This window comes from Phascolarctos cinereus, unplaced genomic scaffold (assembly GCF_003287225.1).
Source record: "Phascolarctos cinereus isolate Bilbo 61053 unplaced genomic scaffold, phaCin_HiC Scaffold_5;HRSCAF=322, whole genome shotgun sequence".
Lineage (NCBI taxonomy): Eukaryota > Metazoa > Chordata > Mammalia > Diprotodontia > Phascolarctidae > Phascolarctos > Phascolarctos cinereus.
Window position 1 is genome coordinate 270,571,592 of NW_027555958.1, and position 22,602 is coordinate 270,594,193.

Here is a 22,602-nt window from a genome sequence, read left to right on the forward strand (position 1 = left end):
ATCTCAGCCTCAGTTTCTACATTTGCAAAACAACAATAATAATAATAATACCCACCTCATAGGTTGATGTGAGGATCAAATATATAAAGCCCTGTACATACCTAAAAGTGCTATAGAAATAAATGAGGAGGAGGAGGAAGAGCAGTCAATGTTGTTATTAATTATACGAGAGACCTTGTATGACATGGTAGACTGGTTCCTGTAAAGGCAACCAATCCCCCACCCTCATTCCCTCAAAAAAAAGAAAGAAAATTTCATGCTGGGATAGCCCTCTTTTTCCTCTCCCAGCCCACTCTCTGGGGACCATCCTCTTGATTTACCCATAGCAGAGATTTATCTTTTTTTTTTCCAGCCCTTTCCATTTGAAACCTGAGACTGAAGCTACCCGCCCAAGGCCACGCCTGGAGCACCTCAGTAGAAGCCAGGTAATAACCCACTCTTTGCTTTACATTTTCCAGCCTCTTATCTTAATTAACTTATCTGGAAAAGGAGACTAATGAGGATAGTAAAGCTATCACCTCCCAACTCCAAACATTTTCACTGCCAGTCTCCAGGCTTGGAATGCTGTCCCTCCTGGTCTCCCAGGCTTCATTCAAGTCTCAGCTGAATACCCAACCTCTGCAAGAAACCTTTTCCATTCCTCCTTAAGGCTAATTGAGGTTTTCATTCTGAGACTATTTCCAATTTACTCTACATGTATCATACATGTATGTACATGGTTTGCATGTTGTCTCCCTCACTAGATTAGGAGCTTCTTGCCATAGTGTTTGGCATTTAGAAAGCACTATATTTTTTAAAAAGTTAGCTATTATAATCAGCTATCTTTAAGGACTGCTGTCTTTCTGTTTATATTTGCATCTCCAGTGATTAGCAAAGTGCCTGGCACACAGCAAGCACTTAATAAATGCTTGTTGACTTGCTGGTCTTTCTTTGAATTCCCATGGCTCAGCGCAGTGCCAGGCACACAGCAGGCGCTTAATAAACAATTGCTTGTTGACTTGATCTCCACAGAACAAATGCCAGCCGGCCAGTCTCTCTCCAAACTCAGAAGCGGAAGAAGAGGGACAAGAAAAGCCATCAGGGCCAGAGGGTACAGCTGGTCTGGTCCGCACCATCTAGGAAGCAGGTGATTTCGGGAGCACGTGGCAGCACAAGGGGACGAAGCGGGATCCTGGCACCGGCGGGGTGGCCTCCCCGTTCCCGTCAGTCGGGAACAGAATGGAAGGAAGGGGCCCCTCCGGCCCCCAAGCCCGAGCTAAGTCAGAGGCCAGGGCAGCTTCCTCCAGGAAAGCTCCGAGTTCCTACTTCGCAAAGTGCTTCTTTCCAACCCCTCCTTCCCCTCTCCTCCCGGTTGCCGCATTCCCTCTCGGCTCCCCACTCCTCCTCCCCACCTTCTGCTCCCTTCTTCCTGCTGCACCCCGCCCCCTCCGTCCCCACCCCCAGGCAGGCTGGTACCGAGGCGCCCTCATCTTTTCTTCCCAACGGGGCTTAAAGCCTCCTCCACTCCTCCGCCTCCTCCTCCTCTCTCCAGAAGGACACCCGCCCTGACCAATAGACGCACGGGGACGGTCCGTTCTTCTCCGCCCCTGACGCCCTCCCCCGTTTTCTCCTCCTCTTGATCTTCACCAATCACAGGCAGAGTGCGGGGGCGGGGCGGGAGGTTGCCTAGCGACGGCTGGAAGGGGGAGGAGGGAGAGCTGCCGGCAGGGCCGGGGGCGCTGCTATCCCTGGGCAAGGGGGCGGCGTCACCGGTGGAGGCAGAGGCGCGGTGTCGTGGTGGTTGTCGGCTCGGCTGCGGCTCCCGCGGCAGCTGCGGGCAGGAGGCGGAGCCGCGGGGCGGCGGGACTGGGGAGGCTATAAGAGGTGCCGCGGTGGTTCCGCGCTCCACTCTTCTTTTTCCGGCGCTCCGGGTTCGCCTTGCTGTTGCTCCCGCTCCGGTCTATGGTGCAGCCGGGACCCAGGACCATGTCGCGCTCTGAAGAGGTGCACCGACTGACGGAGAATGTCTACAAGGTGAGCCCGCCGCACCTCCAGTCTCTGGAGGGGAACTACCATGTCCTGCCGTGCCCCCCGCCCATCCTTGGACACCCCGGGCCACAACGCGCCCTGCAGTGTCCAGGATCCGTGCTGCCTGCTTTCGTGGCGTCCTCTGTCCAGACCTGCTCCCCACTCTATGCCCCCTTCTGTGCCCCCCATTTGAGTCCCCCTCCGTTGCCTCCTCTTTGCCACACTCTGCTTACCCAATACCTCTCTGTGCCCCACTTTGCGCCCACCTCCGTGCCCCACTCTGGCTACCCAGGGCCACTCTGTGCTTGGGATTTCCTTGCTAATCCTCTCTTCCTTTAATTCCCCCTGCCCCAAATCTGGTGGGAGTCCCCCACCTCTGGAGGCTTGCCCGTTCTAAGTTTTTCCTGCCCTCTCCCCCCTCCCCTTCCGTTCCCCGAGGGCGTCCATGCCCGGGGCAGGCAGCTTCTACCGGAGCTGGGAGGTGCCCAGCTGGAGAAGCTCCAGCCTAGTCCTACCCACGCCTGGGGACGACCCGGTACGCGCCTCGCGGGGAGGCACAGGTTGAGGGGGTGGCGCTTTGGGTTGGGGGGAGGTGTGCAGAGAGGGGAAATGGTTGGCTGTATGTCCCAGGGGCTTTTCCCTCGGTGCGGCTCCAGCCGCTGCCCTGGAAAGCTTGGCACTGACTCTCCCAAGTGCTTTTCCTAACAGATTGAGTTCAGTTTAGGTTGAGGTTTTTTCTCTCTCTGTCGATCACCCGAGCTCGCCACCTACCTACCTGTTCCTTTAGTGGAGGACTTCCCTGTGGTATCGACGCAAGATAGATACTGGGGTCTTTTTTCTAGTATTGCTGTAAAGTCACAGGTGGCACCTTGGCACAGATTTAGTCTTAAAGTCGGTCCTTGATATTGGGCTCTTTGCCTTGGTCTTTGCTATGCGCTATGGTTGGCACTTTATGAAATCTCTGAGGCATAACGGCTTAGGTTGAGTTCCCTGTTTTCTCTACAAAATCCTTGATAACTTCCCCCCCCCCAGTGTGTAGTGGAGAAGGGTTGGTTTTTTTTTTTAGTTGGGGAGAGGAGAAAAAAAATCAGACCTTCTTGTATATTTAGTGTGGATTGATTATGCGTTCTGTGAATAAAGAGGCAATACAGAACATAGAACCAAATAGAGGTTTTATTTGTGTGGCCTAGAAAACCACATAAAATAAGATGAGACATCATTCAGAGTGAGAATTAAGCTGTAGGAAAGGCCAAGGGAGGCAGTTCTCTTTACAATGCAGTTCTCTGTATAATCTATAGGTGTTCTTTGCTGGCTCTTATAACAGTTGTCAAATGGCTGAGATTTTAGTTATTGTGTCTTTATTAGTACCTTGCTGTGTCTTCCAACTGCTGTTATGCAAGTATTTTTGCTTACAATTGAGATTTAGCTCCTTCAAAGCTTCATGCTTTGGGAAATTACAGAATATCCTATAGGGTTGGGTGGGGGGGTGGATGGGATAGCAACTGCTTTGTGAATAGGGTAGATGACTGGACAGATAATTTAGCTTATATAACTTGGTGATGGTGGTGGTGAGTGTAATTGTGGAGGAGTAATTTAAAATCTGAAAAGGACTTCCTATGCTTCGGTCATATTTTAAAAATTGGATTCACATCCTTTGACTTTTAGAATGCAGTCTCAACTCAGATCCTGCATTTGGACTCACCACCACGCCAACAAATGGTTGGTTCCAGAAACAGGAAGAAATCTCTATCATTTTTATGTGTCAGAGACAAGATCTTAGTTCCCCCTTTTGCAAGCATCAGTTTTCTTTTTTTAGGAAAAAAAATAGCTGATCCAATCCATGGGGCTCTGCTGAGAAAAATGAATTTTAGGCATGTTCTGGAAGATAATGCTGTTCCTTTCTTCATTGCTAGGTCTGAAGGTTAAGCAGTGGTCAGTAAGATTAGAGTGGTCAGTGTTTACATTGCAGTTACTGGCTTACAGCTAGCTCACTAAGTGGAATTGCAGCACACTCACTCTGCAAAGCAACAGTTTTTAATTGCCAAACAACCATGGTTCTGTCTTCTGAGTCAGTGGACTGTGAAGCAAACCCTCTTAACTCATTCTGGGCCATATCCCATGGAAGCTCCTAGGACAGCCCATTTGGGTTTTTAGCAAGAGTCCAAGGGACAGAATGTACTTTACTAATTCAGCTTTTATTTCATAAAGCCCTTAAAACTGTAGCTGTAGGATCTGGAGAAAAATTTGAAGCTGATGAAAAACCCTAGCTATCTAAATTAGTTTTGAAGACATGTTAAGTCTTCTATCCCTTTCTGTAGTCTATATGGTATCCCTTAGACAGAATCAATTAAGAGGTTAACTCACTGAAGGAACAGCATCATTTTCTTCTCTGAGTGTGTGTGTGTATACTTACATACATATAATGTGTATATATATGTGTGTGTGTATGTGTATATGTATACATATATATGTATATGTGTGTGTGTGTGTGTGTGTATAAACTATATGTATATAGGTTCCCTGGGAAAGCAGATGCTGTTATGAGAAGGAAGATTTATTAAATCATTAGTGGTTAGCTCTGCCTGCTACTGTGATTTACTTATCAGTGCGGGGGGCAATGGAGAAGTGTCAGAATTGTCTTCCTCTTTTTCTTTCTTTGCAGATGAACTAAAACCAATTAGAAGCATCTTATGTGGTTTGGATTATAAGCTAGTAGTTCTGCTCTAGTGAATCCTGTGATAGGCCCTAATAAAATAGTTATAATCTATGTGTTCTTATGTTCAGACATTAGTGGTTATGGCATTGTATGCTTAAAGTATAGAACTGTAATTTATTTGGGACTGTGAAATGAAACCAGTCAAATGGTGGCAGGAAAAAATATTAAGTCCTCCTTCTGTAAGGTCAATTTACTGAAGGCAGAAATGGCCTATCTTGGTAGAGATTAAAGATGCAAGTTTGGTGTTTATTCAGTTCTGATGTGGAGTTCATTGCTATCCAATGTAAAAGTTTGTTAATAAGGTAATATATAATTTACCAGGGTTGAACACAAACAACATTGCAGGTGTCAAAGGAGATGTGTTCCATTCTGGAAACTCATATGACCTAGTCACAGCCCTGCAGTACTGCTGTTTATTGGGGCGGTTGGGTTTATAGGTTGGGTTTTTTTTTTGTTTGTTTTTTACAGCTCAGTTGTTGACATGATTGTTAAATCCTATAAAACTGATGCAACCGTCTTTTTTTTTTTAATCAAGGAGGGGCTTGGGGTTGATGAACTGTATAGGTTTGGGTTTGACAACTTGGCATCTTGGACAAGGAGATTAAGAAATAAGGAAGCATTTGGTAGATAAACTGAACCCACAGCGTAGAGATCTGGGGATTTTAGTTTTCTGTTACTATATAGTTTTTTCTCTTGGCTCAGCCCTTGGTTCCTTTAAATGCCTGTTTCAATGCCTGTTTGTGATTCTCTTGTCTTGTAAGTGCAGTGGCCCTAGAAGCAGGACTAAAACCCTTTGAATGCTGTTGTACTGTTTATTTTGGCTATTGCATCATATCAACTGGACTTCTAAGTGGTAAGTTTGCCTTGGCAAAGAGAGGAAAAGCTTGGAAACGCTTCCAAGCTCTTTCTGATTAAATATGTGAGAATAAAGTGTTTTGAATTTCCCTAGTATCATAAGAGAAAATGCAACTGGAAAGTATGACCCTTTTTGTTAGTGTCTTGACTGCCTTTAGCAGATACATCCCTTAGGGAATTTCATTGGATATGAAAGGGGGTCTGCATTTGCCTTTCTCCTCCAGGTGCCCATGGACAGTACAATTCCCAGTCATTTCTCCAGTCAACTAGAAGTTTCTGAATCTGAAAAACAAAGGTTTTTGATTTGGAAAAAAACAAACAAACCCAAAACCTGAAGTTCATTGGAACTAAAGTCCTTTGAACTTGAACAAATTACTTTCCTCTCCAAACTAAGTATGTCCTTCAAGGAGCATACAAAGCCATAACAATCTGGCTTACTTTTTTTTTAGCCTTATTAGCTATCACTCCCTTTCATTTATTCCATATGTTTCAGCCAAATAGGAGAATGCCTGCATTCATCTTGCCTTCTTTCTCAGTCAGTTGCTGAAGGCAGAAATGGACTATTTGGGTACAGATTAAAAATACAAGTTTGTTCATTCAATTGTTCTAATGTAGAGTTCATTGTTCTTCAATGTAAAAGTGTGCTAAAAGATGATTTAACTTACCAGTGGCAAATGCAAACAATGTTGCAAGTGTCAAAGGGGCTTAGTTTATATTGTTACTCATGTTGTTACCCCTTGCCAGGAACCTTAAGGCTCTCTTTCTGCCTCTGCCTCTGTACCCTTTCTGTCTGTTGAAATCCTCCCTATCAAAGGGCCCACTCAGATGGTACTTCTTCCATGAAATCACCTCTGAGCCCTCAGGTGAAAGTAATCTCTCCCTCAAATTTCTCATAGAATTCACACTTATTAAATTGTAATTATTTGTGCTTTTGTCTTATCTCCTTCCTTTTCCTTCCCCCCCACCCCCCTTTGGTTAGGTGGTCCCTGACGGCAGGGACTGCTGTAAAATTGAGGGTGTTAGATTAGTTGGCCTTTGAGGTCCCTTCTTGGCTCTAGATCCATGATCCAATGGTCTCATCCTCTGTCTCTGTATTGTAGATCAACATGCTTTAAAAAACAAAACAAAACTTAATCACTTAATAGCCAACCTTCTTGAGGCAGCTAGGTGATGCAGTGGGTGAAGTGCTGGGTCTGCAGACAGGAAGACTCATTTCTCTGAGTTCAAATCTGACAAATCAGACACTTACTAGCTGTGTAACCCTGTTTGCCTCAGTTTCCTCATCTTTAAAATGTGCCGGAGAAGAAAATGGCAAGCCACTCCAGTATCTTTGCCAAGAAAACCCCAAATGGGGTCAACAAAGAGTCGGACAGTACTGAAAATGACTGAACAAGCTAACCTTCTTGTCTCTATACCAAGCAAGATTGAGCCTTGGGTAGTAGATGTAGCCTATGGATCAGTAGGCCCATACTTACAAGCCTTTCTCATTTGCTTGAAACTGTCAGAACTTGTAGTGATGGCTTAGCCTTTGAGAACCCATGGTTCTCCCAATACTATAATGAGGCATTGGACTAGACTGCAAAACAACCCTCAGTTTGTGGCTTATTTCATATTTAGCAATGATGGTAGCAGAGTGGTGGGATGTGGGACAGAGTATGCTTATATATGCTGAGACTCACTCGGGTCTTAGCTTGTCTAAACATTAATTTAGCTTTTGGTTATTTTAATGTGTTTCCTTTGTCTAAAGACTAACAAGTTAAAATACCACCATAGAGAAACTGAACCATGATGAAAATACAAGACAGTTAAAAAAAAGTGACTAAATGCAAAGTCAGTGAATAAATACTCCTTGCAAGGGTGCATAAAATATGAGTTGGCAGTTCTCCTGTAAAGCAGCCAGAAACATTATTTCACAGGCTGTTTGGTCATCTCACCTGTCCATGCTGATGATGAGCATTGGTGAACAGAGCATCGTGCAGCTTATGTGTCGGCATCTCATTGTGGTGGTTGAAGTTGAGATTTTGTATGAAAAGCCTTATCAAGATCTTCCAGGCTAAGCCAGTGCACTTACCTAGTGGCAGCATGAAGGTGGGCAATGTGGAAGGCAGCAAAAACTATTGGAAGATGTAGCTCAGGATTGAGAAAGGATAGTCCAAAGGCTCGCAAATCACTGAGAAGCCACAGCACACTTTTTATATGGTATACTCTTTCTCCAAGGAGAGAGCAGGAAGGCCCTAGATGAAGTGAGCCCTGAAAAATATTACTACAGATGAAAATGACTACTTCCTAACAGACCTGGAACAACTATAGTCAGCATTCTATTGACAGGTAAGGTCTAAGGGCAAAATTTATAGCAAATCGGAAGAAGGGAGAAAAATGAGAAGGCACTGTCTATGATAATAGTAGCTCCAACCTGACCTGGTTATATGAGCTGTCCACTCTAAAAAATGGGAAGTGGGGCAGAAAATAAAAACTTGACTCACTCAAGAGGAGTGGAACCTCAGTGCAAAACAATGAAGATGCTGAGAGCTGAAAAACCTTCCCCAGCCAGTAAACACTTTTTCTCCTTGCCAGGCAGAGACGTGGCAGCCAAGGGCACCAGTACTAGCTAATTTGCAAAAGATTATAGAGGGGAGATTAGAAACAGTGAAAAAACAGTTGAGAAGAAAATTAGCCTGCCGAGAGCTAGAGAGCTTGGTGTGAGATCCAGCTAAACCAGGTCATCCCAGAGAGCATTTATAGATGAAACCATGAGGAGGCAACAAACAGAGGCAAAAAAGGAATCAATTTGTTTTCCATAGTGATTTATTCTCATAGATAATGATATATTAAGCACCACATTTGGGCTAAACCGCCTCGTAATGAGAAAGTGTCAGGAAACAGCAGTTGAAGTTAGGAAGAGTGGCTGGACCTGATCAAAACCACTTAGAAGAAATATGTCCTGGAGGAGACATAATTTTGAAGGCATTGAAGGATTGATTTTCAAGATGTTTTAAATGGGGGAAGGTTTCAAAAGAACAGAAAAGGTAACAGATGGACAGTTAACAAAAGTAAAAAGTGATCAAGAAGACATCAACCACTGCTGTACCTGTATGTCACTTTCTCATGAACATAAAATATCTGAGTGCAAAGACATTCTTGAGGAAAATATGAGAAAGAAACAAGGTTTCCCTCTGTAGTCTTCTGTAGTAGATTACATCTTCAGTCATGCTACTGACAGAGATATAGAAAGTGAGATCCTAATGTGGTTGTTCATTTCAAAGAAGTATTTTACTTGGATGAACAAAATGCAATCTTAAAGGCTCTAAGCAAGATATCTATTACATTTATTAAGATTAGTCTATTGGTGATATTGTTGTTCATTCTTTTGCTGTTAATTCCATTTACCAAATTTTAAAGCCTAAAACAAGTTGCTGTGCTGAGGAGACTGTCTGGGAGGTTTTTCTGCATAGAGCCCAAGTAGAAGGATTCTTTATAAATGGTGAAATCTTTCAGATAATTCAATTTGCGAATGATTTTTGTGCTGATGATCAGGCTCTTTACCTACACTGGAGAAGTAAAGTAGGTGAAAATGTACCTTGCTCAGATTACAACATTCATTGTAAAAGTCAGTCCATCGAGTTAGAGGGAGAGAGAGAGAGAGAGAGAGAGAGAGAGAGAGAGAGAGAGAGAGAGAGAAGCTAGAGCATGTGTATGTATATGCACATCTATAAAAATTTGGGTGGTTACTGTAAATGGATACTGCATTTTGTCTCAGAATTGAGCAAGAGGGGGAGATGAGCTGAATTGAATTTGGAAAATTGCACAGCACATTTGCTGATCCCAAGCTGTTCTTTGCCACAAGATCCATCTAGTACCCTTCTGGCTCAGAATTGTAGAGCTCACAATCTCAGAAGAATCAAACTGTAGGTGACCCAAAAAACAATGACAAGCTGTAAGTAGACTGCAGATTATTAGCAGTAATGACTTTTATGAGAAGCAGTGTGTCAAGGACATATTAAGGATATATATGACTGGGAAAGGTAATTGAGCTGGTCATTTAATAATAGTAAGGGATGATATACAATCAGATTCAGTACTACACTGCTAACTATTGGAGGCCTTCCTCTGGTTCTTTTAGCCGGATTACTTCTAGACTTACTCAGACTACTACAACTAGTGGTGGGCATGTTGACTTTGTGAAAAATACCTTAGGACAGCTGGTTGTAATGGAGCATTTTGTTTCTTGGGAGCTGAGTCCAATTTCTCAGGAAAGTTGTATTCAGTCCTGTGTGAATGATTGGAGAGGTAATAGATACCTGCTTCTCTGACGTATGCTTCATCAACATAGTGTGGAGGAGGCTGCTGAATTTGGAGTCAGAGAACCAGGGGAAGGCCCCCAGTGCATTTGGTAGATCCTTTATAGAGAATTTAGGGTAGCTAGGTGGCGCAGTGGATAGAGTGCTGGGCTTGGAGTCAGGAAGACTCACCTCCCTGAATTCAGATCTGACAAATCAGACACTTCCCAGCTGTGTGACCATGGGCAAGTCACTTAACCCTGTTTAACCCTTCAGTTTCCTCATCTGTAAAATGAGCTAGAGAAGGAAATGGCAAACCATCCCAATAGCTTTGCCAAGAAAACCCCAAATGGGGTCACGAAGAATTGACGTGACTAGAAAATGTCTGAATTATGGAGAATTAATGGAGAGACATGGATAAAAATCACACAGGATGGGAAGGCACAAGTGAATTTCTTTCTGTACTGGTAGAAGGAGTACTCAAACTGATGTAATTGTTGATATATTAAAGTTGCATATGGTTGGTGCTAAATGTTTGTTGAAATTTGTTCTTGAATATATGGACTCAGATGACTTTGGGGATGGCATTTCATCCTGTCATGTCAGAGTTTGGGGAGCTGCTTTCCCTGTCATTGACCTGCTTTGCTATGATCTGAGAAATCGGCGTTGGTAGTGTGCTTTTGAGATTACTTTTGGAAAGTGGTGCCATTTCTGTCATAATGGCCAGCTCTTGCCTCAAGTAAATGTATCTGTCACTCTGAATATGCCAACTGCACATAAGTGTGTTTGATTACAGATGGGCAGGATCTGGATTAGACTGCTTGTATCTTTGGTTTGTTTTCAGGGTCAATCTGAGTTTGACTTCCATGTGCAGCTCTAACCTATAGGCTGAATCTCTTTTGGGGCTGGTGCTGAGTGTGGAAAATTCCTCGGGACAGCTGCATGTGATGCGGCAGTTTGATCCTTGGGAACTGAGTTTGGAGTAGTGGAAAGACTGCTAAATTTGGAAGCAGAGGACCAAAGTTCGAATCCCACTATTGGTGTGACCATGGGCAAATAAATCACTTAACTTCTCTGGGAAAGAGGGCATTGGGCTAGATGACCTCTGAGGTTCTGAGTCTGATCTGATAACACATTTTTCCTCCTCATCTCTTCAACATACATTCATTCAACTTTGTTTTCTGAAGGTATAGGTATTATGGAGATGTCTGGGCAGCAGAGGCACTCATCACTTTACTGCTGACCTCAGCCTTAAACTTTACTCAGCATTGCAGTGCAAATGTGTGTAATGGTTGACTTCCAGCAGAGGCCTGACTGAACATGGTTTCATGAAATTTTTACTTGGACACTACTGAAATGGGCTTAGAGGTAAATATATACTAGGTAATTAGAAATTCCCATTCGCAGGAGCAGAGAGACTGCAGGTATGTGTTTCTCTGAGGCAGTGAGTATCTAGGTAGAATGGAAGATCGCTATCTTGGATGGCATTTAGATTTGGGTTAAGGACAAATTGCTACTGCAATTCCTTTCCTCTTGCCATAAAATGCAGTACTTTTCTTTTCCACCCTCTCTAGCTTTTAGCAGATTCTTCTGTTTCCAAGAACTGGAGGCTGGACAGGATTAATTTGATGATACTTAAAGCAGAAAAAGGCAGTTTATCCATTATAGTGACTGCTGATCTTATCTTGTCCTGTTAGGTACCTAGCATTCTCTGTATCTCCCAAAAGACAGGTGACTCATTTGGACTAGAGGATAGTATGTTGCCACCCTGACAGTGCCCTACATGATAACATTTTGAATACAGGCAATTCTATTAGATATTATGTCTGAATACAAAATGGAAACCACCTATTATTTGAGGGTGTCAGTTTTCCATGCAGAATTTTTGGACAGGCAAGAGTTTTTAAGTTGGTTGGGTTGCTTCTGTTTTCTCACTGAGAATTTAATTTTGAGCAAGGGTCTAGAGCTGGGCAGAATTGATTGAAGCTAGTCCTCAAAGATTTAATTGTAAGAATGAGTGGTCCTCAAAGGTGTATGTGTGTGTGTGTGTACATATATATATATATATTCTAGCATGGAAGGAGGCATGCGTGTGTGTGTGTGTGTGTGTGTGTGTGTGTCTGTGTGTCTGTGTGTGAACTAAGTCTAATTATAGAAAATATCCCCAACAACTCAGCAACAACGTGCCTTTTTCCCTATGTCCAGGTCTGTGTTGTGTCTCCTGTGTCTTTTTGGAATGACATCCCTCCAGGGCAATGACTTTTTCAGTGCTGAGCATGTTGTGGGAGTGATATTGACAGAATGTTAATTTCTGGGGGCTGGGCAGAGCTTTGGAATGGGAGGGTAGGAGATTCCCTCCTTCTGCAGCTGAAGGAGGGTGTGGCCATACTTGCAACTTCCCTTTGGTTAATGAAGCCCAGCCTTTCCAGTGGCTCATCATCCCTAGGAATGGTGTGGGTGGAAGGGCTGGTACTTGCTGCCTGCTGCCACTTAAGTTTGGCATAGCTATCTCACTGATGGTCCTGCGGGAGCAGCAGTAATGATTGGAAAAGTTGGCTGAAAGTCATGGTGGCTTCAGTAGCTTACTGGTATGGACTTTTATCTTCTTGCATTGATGTGCTTGGATGCAATGGTCTTCTTCCTTCCTGGTCCATAGTTTACCCCCAAAGGTTCTCCTTAAGGCATCATGATAAGGAAGCCTTTCATAATTATTTTATGAAAAAACTGTGCTCTCCTTGGAAAGATTGTGCTTAATGAGATGGTGGCAGAGCTGTCAGCCTCCCCCTCACCGATGCGGCTGCTACAATCAGCTGCCTACGTCCATGTAGTAATTACAGAGCCGAACGGAGGGAGCTGGCACCTTCCACCAACGTAATCCCACTTCCCCCGTGCTCTGATTCATCCTTATGTACCTTGTAACTCTACAGCTGCTAGGATAGCTCTCATAGGAGCAGGCTTCAACCCCACAAGTGTCAGCAGAAATCTGACACATGCAAGGGACAAGTCCAGCCCAGCCAAGTTGGAGAGGTGTTGCTTTACTAAGCTGAGAGAATGTCTACCCTGGAAAACAGATAAATGAGGAATGCACTCTGAAGCAAGTCTTCCTTTCCCCAAAGGTCAGGGGTTGGTTTGTTGGGGGGGAATAAATATAGAACAAGGTCTTTTGGACATTCCTTGTTGGTTGGGTATTGTGTTCCCAGGAGCTGAAACCCTAGTTATTGTTTTATTTTGAAGGAATCATGCGAGCAGATTTGCTTGTATAAGATTTTCTCTTTTCAGTGTATGTATGTGTGTATGTATGTTGTTCCTTCAGGTATTTGCCTTAAGAAAAGCAGTTAGGAGCCCTTATCTTCCTGGACTGACAACAGTAAGATGGTGTGATAATGACCAAGCTTTGTTGCTTAGCTCAATAGCCTGAAGAAGAGGGGACGGCGGTTTGTAAATTCCATTCAACCAGCATTTATGAGGCACATAGGTCAGTTAGGCACTTTTACAACTTTGGATTTGGAGGGGATGGTGCAAATAGTCATAGAAGCCAAAGGGAAGGGATTTGGGATTGGTTAGGCTGAGAGGACAGCCTGATACACAAGGAAAAGGGAAATGGTTGATACGTTAGATTCCCTCTCCCCCATGGAGTTTCTTGATACTTTGCGCATTCTGCTGCCCCTAATATCTGGCTTCCCTGGAGTGCCAGGAAGCACAAATTCTGAGCCATGGGGGGAAAAAGGGTTTGTCGAGCAGGTGACTTAGGGCAGCAAGATCAGCAGCCCTGGGCCTTAACTGATTGTGAGACTCATTCTCCTTCACAAGGTAACCTTGGAAACCTCAGGTAGGAAGGCAGTCAAGTAGTTCATTATGTTGAGCTAGTAGCTGTTATTTGAGTGTGGGTGCTTCATAAAAATTGTGCCTCTTAAAAATAAAAAATAAAAATAAAAAACACCATCAATTTCAGTCCATGCAAGATACCTTTGAGTATTAAACTTTTCCAAAACCTAAGCCTTTAACTTTAACACTTCATTCCCACCTACCACCTTTATATCTTGCTTGGCAGTTATTAGAACATGCAACACAGTCTCCATCTGTTTCCTGTTGCCATCCGTGCTGCTGTGAAAATTCCCGTGCCTGTTTCAGTGGTTGGTGTTTTCGTTTGAGCATGGATTCACACAATGTGCCACTCACCATAGGGGCAAAGGAGATTTGAACCTCCAGTGGAGGGACATCCAGTGAGATACAATGGAAAAAGTGCTAGAGTAGTAGTCAGGTTACCTGACCAACTTCCTGACTACTCTGTCTCTATATTTCCTTTTCTTTCTCCCCCAAGTAGAATATAAGCCCCTTGAGGGCAGGGATGGTTTTGTCATCTTATCACCAGCAGCTACCTAGGGCAAGTCATTTAACTAAGTCTGTTTCCTCATCTATAAAATAAAAAGGCTAGATTAAATTACAACTAAAGTCTCATCCAGCTTTAAACCTATAATATAGTAGACATTTAGTAAGTACTTATTGAATTGAATTTTTGGCCTTCATTAGATCATCTGGACCTCAAATTCTCCATCTGTAAATTGGAGAGATAGGGCTAGATGAGTACTGAAGTCCCTTCTGGCTCTAAGTTGGATTTCTGAGTGAATCTCAGCTTGGAAAACATCTCCTTCCCAGTGGCTTCAGTACAGAGAGTATCTGCCTTACACTGGGTTGGAGTGTGGTCAGGCTTGATTGCTTCTTAGATAAGCTGTTACTGGAGACAGTGCTACTACCCAGGCTGCCTTGCCATCTAAACACTTGGCCTTTTAAAATAGAGGTTAGAGGTGATACAAAAAGATATCAGTAGAAATATTTTAGAAAGAGAAAGAAAGGAAGAAAGGAAGGAAGAAAGAAAGAGAAAGAAAGAAAGAAAGAAAGAAAGAAAGAAAGAAAGAAAGAAAAAAGAAAGAAAGAAAGAAAGAAAGAGAGAGAGAGAGAGAAAAGGAGGGAAGGTAGGTTAGGAGTAAGAAGAAAGATCATTGCTTAAAGCAGTGGTCTCCAAAGTGAGGACTGTGGTAGGACCTCAAGGATGAGTAATCTGCCCACCTTCCCTTTAGTAGCCAATTACAGGGCTTCTTTCTAATACAACCACACTTTATGACTCTACTGGGGAGGTTGTTCTATGGAGAGCCAGGCAGAAGAAGGATTCTTTAACTCCAAGTCTTCATCTTGACAAGCTTCTAAACTCTCCCTTTCTCTCCCAGACTCACCCCCCTCTTAGTAGATACCCTCACCAGCAACTTCATAGGTGCCAATGAAAATTCCCTGGCCCCTATGGCACAACCTCACTCGACTCCTCTGATGAATTCATGGCTGCAACCAGGCACCCAATGGTTGACAACTCCATTGGTGAGCTACTCGCTATAGTGTCTGGTGAATAAGAACTCCATTATCCCTTTTGTTTCCCTGTGGATAAAAGTGAGTGGCTCACCTGGCACGGATGGGTTGTACTCTACATTTCAGATGAGCACCCCCATCCTTCTAGTCATCCTGCTTGGAAACCTTGGTGTCATCCTTGACTTCTTGTTCTTACCCACTGCACACATTCAATCAGTTGCCAAATCTTGTCATTTTTACCTCCATACCTTTCTTTGTATCCCCAGGGCTTAGCATGGTGCCTGGCGTAGTAGGTGCTTAATAAATGCTTGTTGTTGGCAACGTCTTTTTATCTGTCCTTTCTTCACACACAACTCTTGTCTCTTGCTCAGACTATTGAAATGGTCTCCTAATGGGACTGCCTGTCTCAGATCTGTCCTCACCCTAATCCTTCCTCCACACAACTGTGAAAATGGTTTTTCCAAAGTATGGGTCTGCCCATGTCACCTCTCAGTAAATGCCAGTGACTAGTTCCCTATTGAATCTAAGATTAAATACTTAATCTTTATCTCTTCCTTTAATTAAAAAATTTTTTGTGTGTTTTTAATGTATATAATCATCAGTGTAGTATTACATGTGTATAACTAATAAATAAATATACATAAATTGGGGGGATGCTCAAACCTTTTTTTTAAACCAATAAAGGTATGTGGTTAAAAAAAATTTGGAGACCACAGGTTTAAATTAAAATTGAGTTTCATAAGATTCCCATTTTAATGGCCATATTACTATGTAGATACTATATTTTTTCTCTTCTGTTGAGCTTGGTGATTTGTCCTTCTTCTGTCCCTGGGATTTTTCCCTGTCTTACATTCATTTTCAAAGCACCCCTTCCCCGCAAAGGAGGAGATGCTATATAGTCTCTACCCTCCAGACTGCCTTCTGAAGGACCTATTTAACAATTGCTAGTCTTAAAGTGTTCAGTTAATGAAGCCTCCCCAAACTACTGGTTATGAGTTTCAAATATTTTCTCCCTTTTTTAGGGGAAAGAAATGAAGAGTTAGTTGTTACAGCTGTTCTCTCTCTAGCCTTTGGATGTAATGGTATTAGGCAGAGGCTCTCCAGCTTTTTGGTCCCAGGATTCCTTTATACTATTGAAATGATTAAGAATTGACGAAAGAGCTTTTGTTCATGTGCGCTGTGTCTTATCAGTATTGACCATATTAGCAAGCATTCAGGCTTGATGCTAAGGTCTGGGGAAACCAAGAAAGGCAAAAGACAGTCCATGCCTTCAGGATGTTCACAGTCTAATGATTGGAGGTAATAAAATATCTTAGTTTTGTTACAAAAATAATTTTGATCTTGTGGACTCCCTGAAAGAGAAAATTATGTTCTATCTGCTTTTGATTTTAGAACTAGTAAGTCTCTAGTGAGTTAGTTGGCATACTGGGAAATTTAGAACAGACCAAGAAAACCAGTGACAGGAACAACCCCAGTACCTGAAAAATCTTTTTTTTCTACCTATATTTCTTAACAGTTAGGCTTTCTGTCTTAGATTTGACATAGTTGGTCCATTGGGGTTTTGATTCTAGGAAGGATAGCCTTGCCTTTGTGGAAGAAATCTTGGTGTAGTGTAAAGAATACCAGATTTGAATTCAGGAGCTAGGTTTGGGTGCTAGCTCTGCTATTTACTTCTAGTGTGACCTTGGAGGAGTCATTAAATCTCTTTCATCTTTAGTATCCTGCTTCATAAAATTAATCCTGTGACACCAGAAGTGTATTGTCTTTACTCTCTACTGTGTGATGTGGGAACCATACTTTACATTGATTATACTTTATTTTGTATTTCTTGAGCCTGGATTTCCCCATCTCACCCAGCCTGAAAGTGCAGTGGCCTCTCATGAGCCTGATCACACTTCTGTTTGACACAGCTTTAATTTGCTGTTTCCAACCTGGGTCAGAACCTTAGGCAACCCTATAGCTGGAGGCTCGCTGTATTGATGTAGACTTAGTTCAAATACTCAGTTGGTTTTAGTCTGCCTGCACTCAAGCAATCCTAGTAACTGGGATTGATAATAGGAATGCACCACTACACCTGATGATTAAATATATTTTAGTTTTGCTTAGTAGAGAAGCCTTGTGGGAATAACTTCCATGGTGTAGAAACTTGATCACTTGAATTGAAGTAGGATTTTTATTTATTATTTTATTGTACTTTTTTTTTTACTTATTGCTGCTACTGAATGTGTTTTAGAGATTTCTAGCTTATCATCTTTTGGGCAATAATAATAGTTGACATTTATATGGCAGTTTAAGGTTTGCAAAACACTTCACTTATATTATCTCATTTGATTTGGCAGCAGCTGCTTTGGTAGAAATGTTCCACCTGGCACATGGGAGATAGACAGTTTGATGGTCTCATACTATTCTGTGCCTGAAGCCCAATCTACCTAATCATTAGCATAATGAAGTTTCTCCTCCACCAGAAGCCCAGCCCACTGAAACTATAGTTCATTATCTTAACTAGAAAAAGGGTGGGATGGTCTGGTATGTTCTAATGGGGCAAATGGCAATCATACATTGTTTGACTATTAAGAAATAATAATATAGACCAGTTGAGATGGGTTTCCCCACACTTGCGAGTGCAAATGACAAACATGGCAATAATAAATGTCATATAACATTGTTATTATACTTTGGGTGATTCTTTATGGAGCTGCTGTCATAGTAGTCAGAGCAGGACTCTTCATATTTGTGGTCTGCTTAATTGTAGTAATTTTTCTATTTTCAGGCTGATTATATCAGCCCTATTTTTTCCTCTAATTTCAATCAAATAGTAGTCCTGTGTTTATGACAACTTTAAGATTTCCATAGCAGCAAACTGTGATTTCATTATAAAAGCAATTGACTGGGGGGATATCAGTTCTAGCTTTTCAGTAACCACAGGCAAAAAGTAGCTTGAATGCAAATTTCATGCCCAGTTAAGGAACCCCTTCTCAACAAAATAGTATGGTTTGAGAATGAAGTTTATTATTTGGCCCAAGTCAAGTTTGTCTTTGGCTATCTGAGGCAAAGATGGAAAATGTCACACTGGAGACCAGGGATCGGGTTATGGAGTTTTCCTACTGAAGTCCTATATCTGCAGGATGCCAGACACTGAGACAGGAAGGAAGTGACCTCGCTGTTTAGTCCTAATGTTCAAACCCTGCTGTGTTCTCTCATCTGAAAAGGAAATTCAGTCATGTTCTTTTGGCTAAATATGTCATCCTTGAACCCCCTTCTACCCCACACCTTAGGTAGGATAATCAGATTTGATTTTGCTCCTTTCTTCAGAATCCGCCACAGAACACTGATGCCTCGTTGTGGCATGGGCATTGACCCTATATTCTCAAAGAAGTAAGGTAGAAGCATTGGTAGGTCTTAGCCAGCTGGAAAGGCTTATTGAAGGGAAGATCTGTTTGTTGGTGGACTGTTGTCCAGAAACCTACCTTAGCTTGGAGAGACTTATTGACAAAAGGGCAGAGTTGGCCACAAGGCCATACAACCTGCAAGGGTTGTGATTTGTATTAGTGGAGTGATTATTTAGACCATTGAAATCACAGTTGCTTTGAAGAAAAAAGTTGGAGTAATTGCCACTATATGGGAGCTCTGTGAGGGTAGAAACTGTCTTATTTAATCCTTGCAGCTCTCCCAATGCCCAGCACAGTGCTTTGCACGTAGGAGGTACTAATAAATTGGGCTGAAATGAAAGGTGTTCATAGTTGATGCTCAATAGCTAGAACTTCCCACCTCCCTTTGGGAATTAATTCATATGCATGACCTTTTTAGAGGCAAGAACAAACAGGACCTCTTAAAGGACACATTTGCCCTCCTGATGGATGTGTTGGTTTCTGGGTTTTTTTCAGTGAAGGATAGGAGCCCCCTGGAAAGGGAAAGCTATACTTCTTTTCCATTTATTCCTTTTATAGGGCAGCAGCCTATTTTATATCATGGAGGAGGAGCTGTGCTGGAGACCTACTTGTTCCTTTTAGTTTTTAAAGCTGTGCTATTGACAGGTGTCCTGCAGGATTGCCAATGGTTGAGAACTGTTGTACTGTGGCAAAATGGAGGTTTCCTCTATCTTTCAGTGTCATTTTTCCTCATTCTTGCCAGGCCCCCAGATAACTTTGGGGAGAAGAGTAGAAGGCAGAGTGGTTGAATGGGAAGAATGCTAGACTTGGAGCCAGACAGTTCAAATCCTTGCTCTAGCACTTACCACCTTGTGTCCGTCTTGGGTAAATCTGAGTTCAAATACAGCCTCAGACACTTGCTAGCCTTAGTGGGACTCTCAGTGTTGCTGTTGTTGAATCATTTCCGTCATCTCCAACTCTTTGCGATCCCATTTGGGGTTTTCTTGGCAAAGATACTGGAGTGGTTTGCCATTTCCTATTCAAGCTCATTTTATAGTTGAGGAAACTGAGGCAAACAGGGTTAATTGACTTGCCCAGGGTCATTCAGCTGGTAAGTTTCTGAGGCAGTATTGAACTCAGGAAGATGAGTCATTCAGACTATAGGTCTAGCACTCTATCCGCTAAACTACCCAGCCGCCTTTTACCCTGAATAGAGAAAGCACTTTAACCTCTCTCTGTTTCAGTTTCCTCATTCGTAAAACGAGAGGGGTCAACTAGATGACATTGAGAGCTCTTCTGCTTGTAAAAGACACTATGACTTATAGAAATGAAACTCTTTTGTAAAGCGGAAGGTACAGATAACCCATGGGGAGTTCTGTAAAGTCCTCTCTCTCTCCTTCTGAGGAGCTCCAGATCTATGATCCCATGCTCTTTGTCCTCCAGCTTCATTTGCCCTTCTCTTTTGCCTCTGGAGAAAGGTGGTTTATGTCATAGTGTTATTTCCCCAGAGTCACAGCCTGACTTTATTTAAACAAATAAAGCTTTGAAATCTTACTGACTGATCTGACTTTCTTAAAATACTAATCACCGTGAAAGTCCTTTTCTGATACGGGACTCCTGGTGTGGAGGTGACTCTAGCATAGTGAAGCCCATAAGAGTACAGGACAGCATTGGCCTTAAGTAGAAGTCTGATATGTCTATTTGTCTTCTTGAGGGTTAGCTTAAAGTAGAAAAGAGGCTTGTTGCCAGAGGATGAGTTTTTTTTTTCTCCATAGCAACTCCTGGAGACCATCCACTCAGGTGTGGAGGGACTGCAAGGTCACCTTACCTGCACCTATAAAGTCATAAATCTAGAAATAATGAGCATATTAACCCAAGAATTGTTGGGTATATGTGTATACCTAGTAGAAGGCAAAGGCAGCTAGATGGCTCAGTGAATAAAGTGCTGGGCCTGAAATCAGGAATACATGAGCTCAAATCTGGCCTCAGACACTTACTAGCTGTGTGAGACACTGGGCAAGTCACTGAATCCTGTTTGCCTTAATCCACCAGAGAAGGAAATAGCAAAGCACTCCAGTATCTTCGCCAAGAAAACCCCATGGACAGAATTGGCCTGCTATAGTCTACGGATCACAAAGAGTCGACACAACTGAATGACTGAACAACATCTCTTTGGTTTTCTGGGCTTAAGTCTTGTTCAGGGCAGAATTGCAGGGCAACTGTATTTTTCTTGCTAAGGTTTTGGTGGCATCTACCTCCCTTTCATGATAACCTCTCAGGGAAAAATGGAGTTGCAAATCTAACATGGTTCATTTTTCTCATGGTTGGGTGTGGACCTGGACTTGCCACTTTTTTTCCTGAACCTTAGGGAGAACCCTTAAAATCCTTCCAGTAGGATGAAAGGGGTAAGATGAAGAACAAAATGTTTCTTTTGTGTATGTTGTGGAGGGGGGCCTCCCAGAAATTATTTACATGGGCATCAAATAAAGTATGCCTATTGGGTCTGTGATTCAGGGCTTCACAAGGGCTTCACAAGTACTCTTCTGTTACTGCAGTAAAATCATTATTGATTTCCACCAGCACTGAGTCAACTCTTTGCTTTCTATCCTACCTTGCAGAAGCCCTGGCCAGATTTCTGCCGGGTAAACACTGACCAGTGTTGTGGAATGATTGGAGGAACCTGGGTGTCTAATTGCAGAAGTTTACAGTATCCTGGTGACGCCAACAATGGGTGCTACTGTATAACAGGTGGTTTGGTGGGAGGGTTGGCTTTGGGGGGAGGTGATGAGAGAAACCATTTTCACAAACTGATGAGTTTTGCAGATAGCTCATTGGATTTCAGTAGTGGGAAGTTGTGGCTTTCTAGAGCACAGATCTCCCCTAAATTTGCAGCATGTGGTGATATGTGTGACAGAGGACATTTTTCTGACAGTGAGCTCATTTCTCCTGAGTGATTATGTGGGACAGTGAAGGGAAGTATAATCCATTAGATGACTAGGAGATAACAGGTAGGTTAACCTTTCCCTGAAAACTGCAGGAGTGATTCTTAGGGGATTGGGGAAGTCAGGGAGGGAGGCTTATCTTGCCTCTTCCTCTCCTCCCTTCCTCCAAATTCTGTGTCCTGAAACCATAAAATTGTTCCACTTCCCTGTTCCCATCTCCCTTCCCCAGAAACTTTGCTTCTGTCCTCCAGCTCTCAACTCACATATCAGGCAGGATTTGGCTTCTGTGTCACTAAGACTGAGAGGCCTATTTAAAAGAGCTAAGGAACTTTCAGGGAAGATCACAGCAGAAGCCCTAAAACCTTGGGGAGGAGGATGGTGAGTGTAGAGAGAGGAAATGCATCTTCCTTTGGCATTTTCCATGCAGTTAGGGTAATTCCCCTCCACCCTTTTAAAAAAAACTTTAGCCTTGCTATAAAGGAGAGAGAGAGAGAGAGAGAGAGAGAGAGAGAGAGAGAGAGAGAGAGAGAGAGAGAGAGAGAGAGAGAGAGAGAGAGAGAGAGAGAGAGTGTGTGTATATGTGTGTTGGGGGGGGGGAGGCAAAGGAACACCAGGGGTAGCCATTTCCTTTTGCCAGCAAAAGAACTTCACTTTTTTGTTAGCTGCTGCTGCTGCCCTGCCAGGAAAACCACTGGAGAAAGGCCATGAGCGAGGACTACAGTTGGAGAATAAACAGAATTCCTCAACTGGCAAACATTGGAACTCAGCCTGTGATTACAGGAGGGAAGACCAAGCAAAAATGGGAGTGGAGTTGGGGACGGGGGTGCTGTATGTGTGGTGGACTATGTAGCCATTTGTTTTTTTAAATTCAGCAACAGCTAAAGTAAATGAAAATGGTCACATTCTTCAAAGCAGCTTGGCTGGGAACACCCAGGATTGAAATGCTTCAGGCAGAAAAGATTTCTGGAGTGTTTGGTCAGCCTCCCATGAGGTGACACATGTTTAATCGATTTATTAGACATTAGTATGTGGTGTCTGGCTAGTGGAGGTGGGGTGGGGTTCCCTATCCCTTTTTCTCT

The 22,602-nt window shown here is 43.0% G+C and overlaps 1 protein-coding gene across 5 annotated transcripts in view; it reads left to right on the forward strand.

Moving 5' to 3' along the window:
* Window positions 1–1,786: 1,786 nt before the first annotated feature.
* The window catches only part of BAIAP2 (BAR/IMD domain containing adaptor protein 2), a 165,777-nt gene continuing 144,961 nt past the window's right edge, over window positions 1,787–22,602 (forward strand). For 3 of the 5 annotated variants that reach the window (XM_021000787.2, XM_021000790.2, XM_021000793.2), the window contains exon 1: window positions 1,787–2,013. In XM_021000787.2, coding sequence (XP_020856446.1) covers window positions 1,942–2,013 — 72 coding nt within the window. In that variant the 5' untranslated portion in view covers window positions 1,787–1,941. The remainder of the gene's footprint in view (window positions 2,014–22,602) is intronic. The other 2 variants (XM_021000791.2, XM_021000792.2) reach the window with 1 other exon arrangement.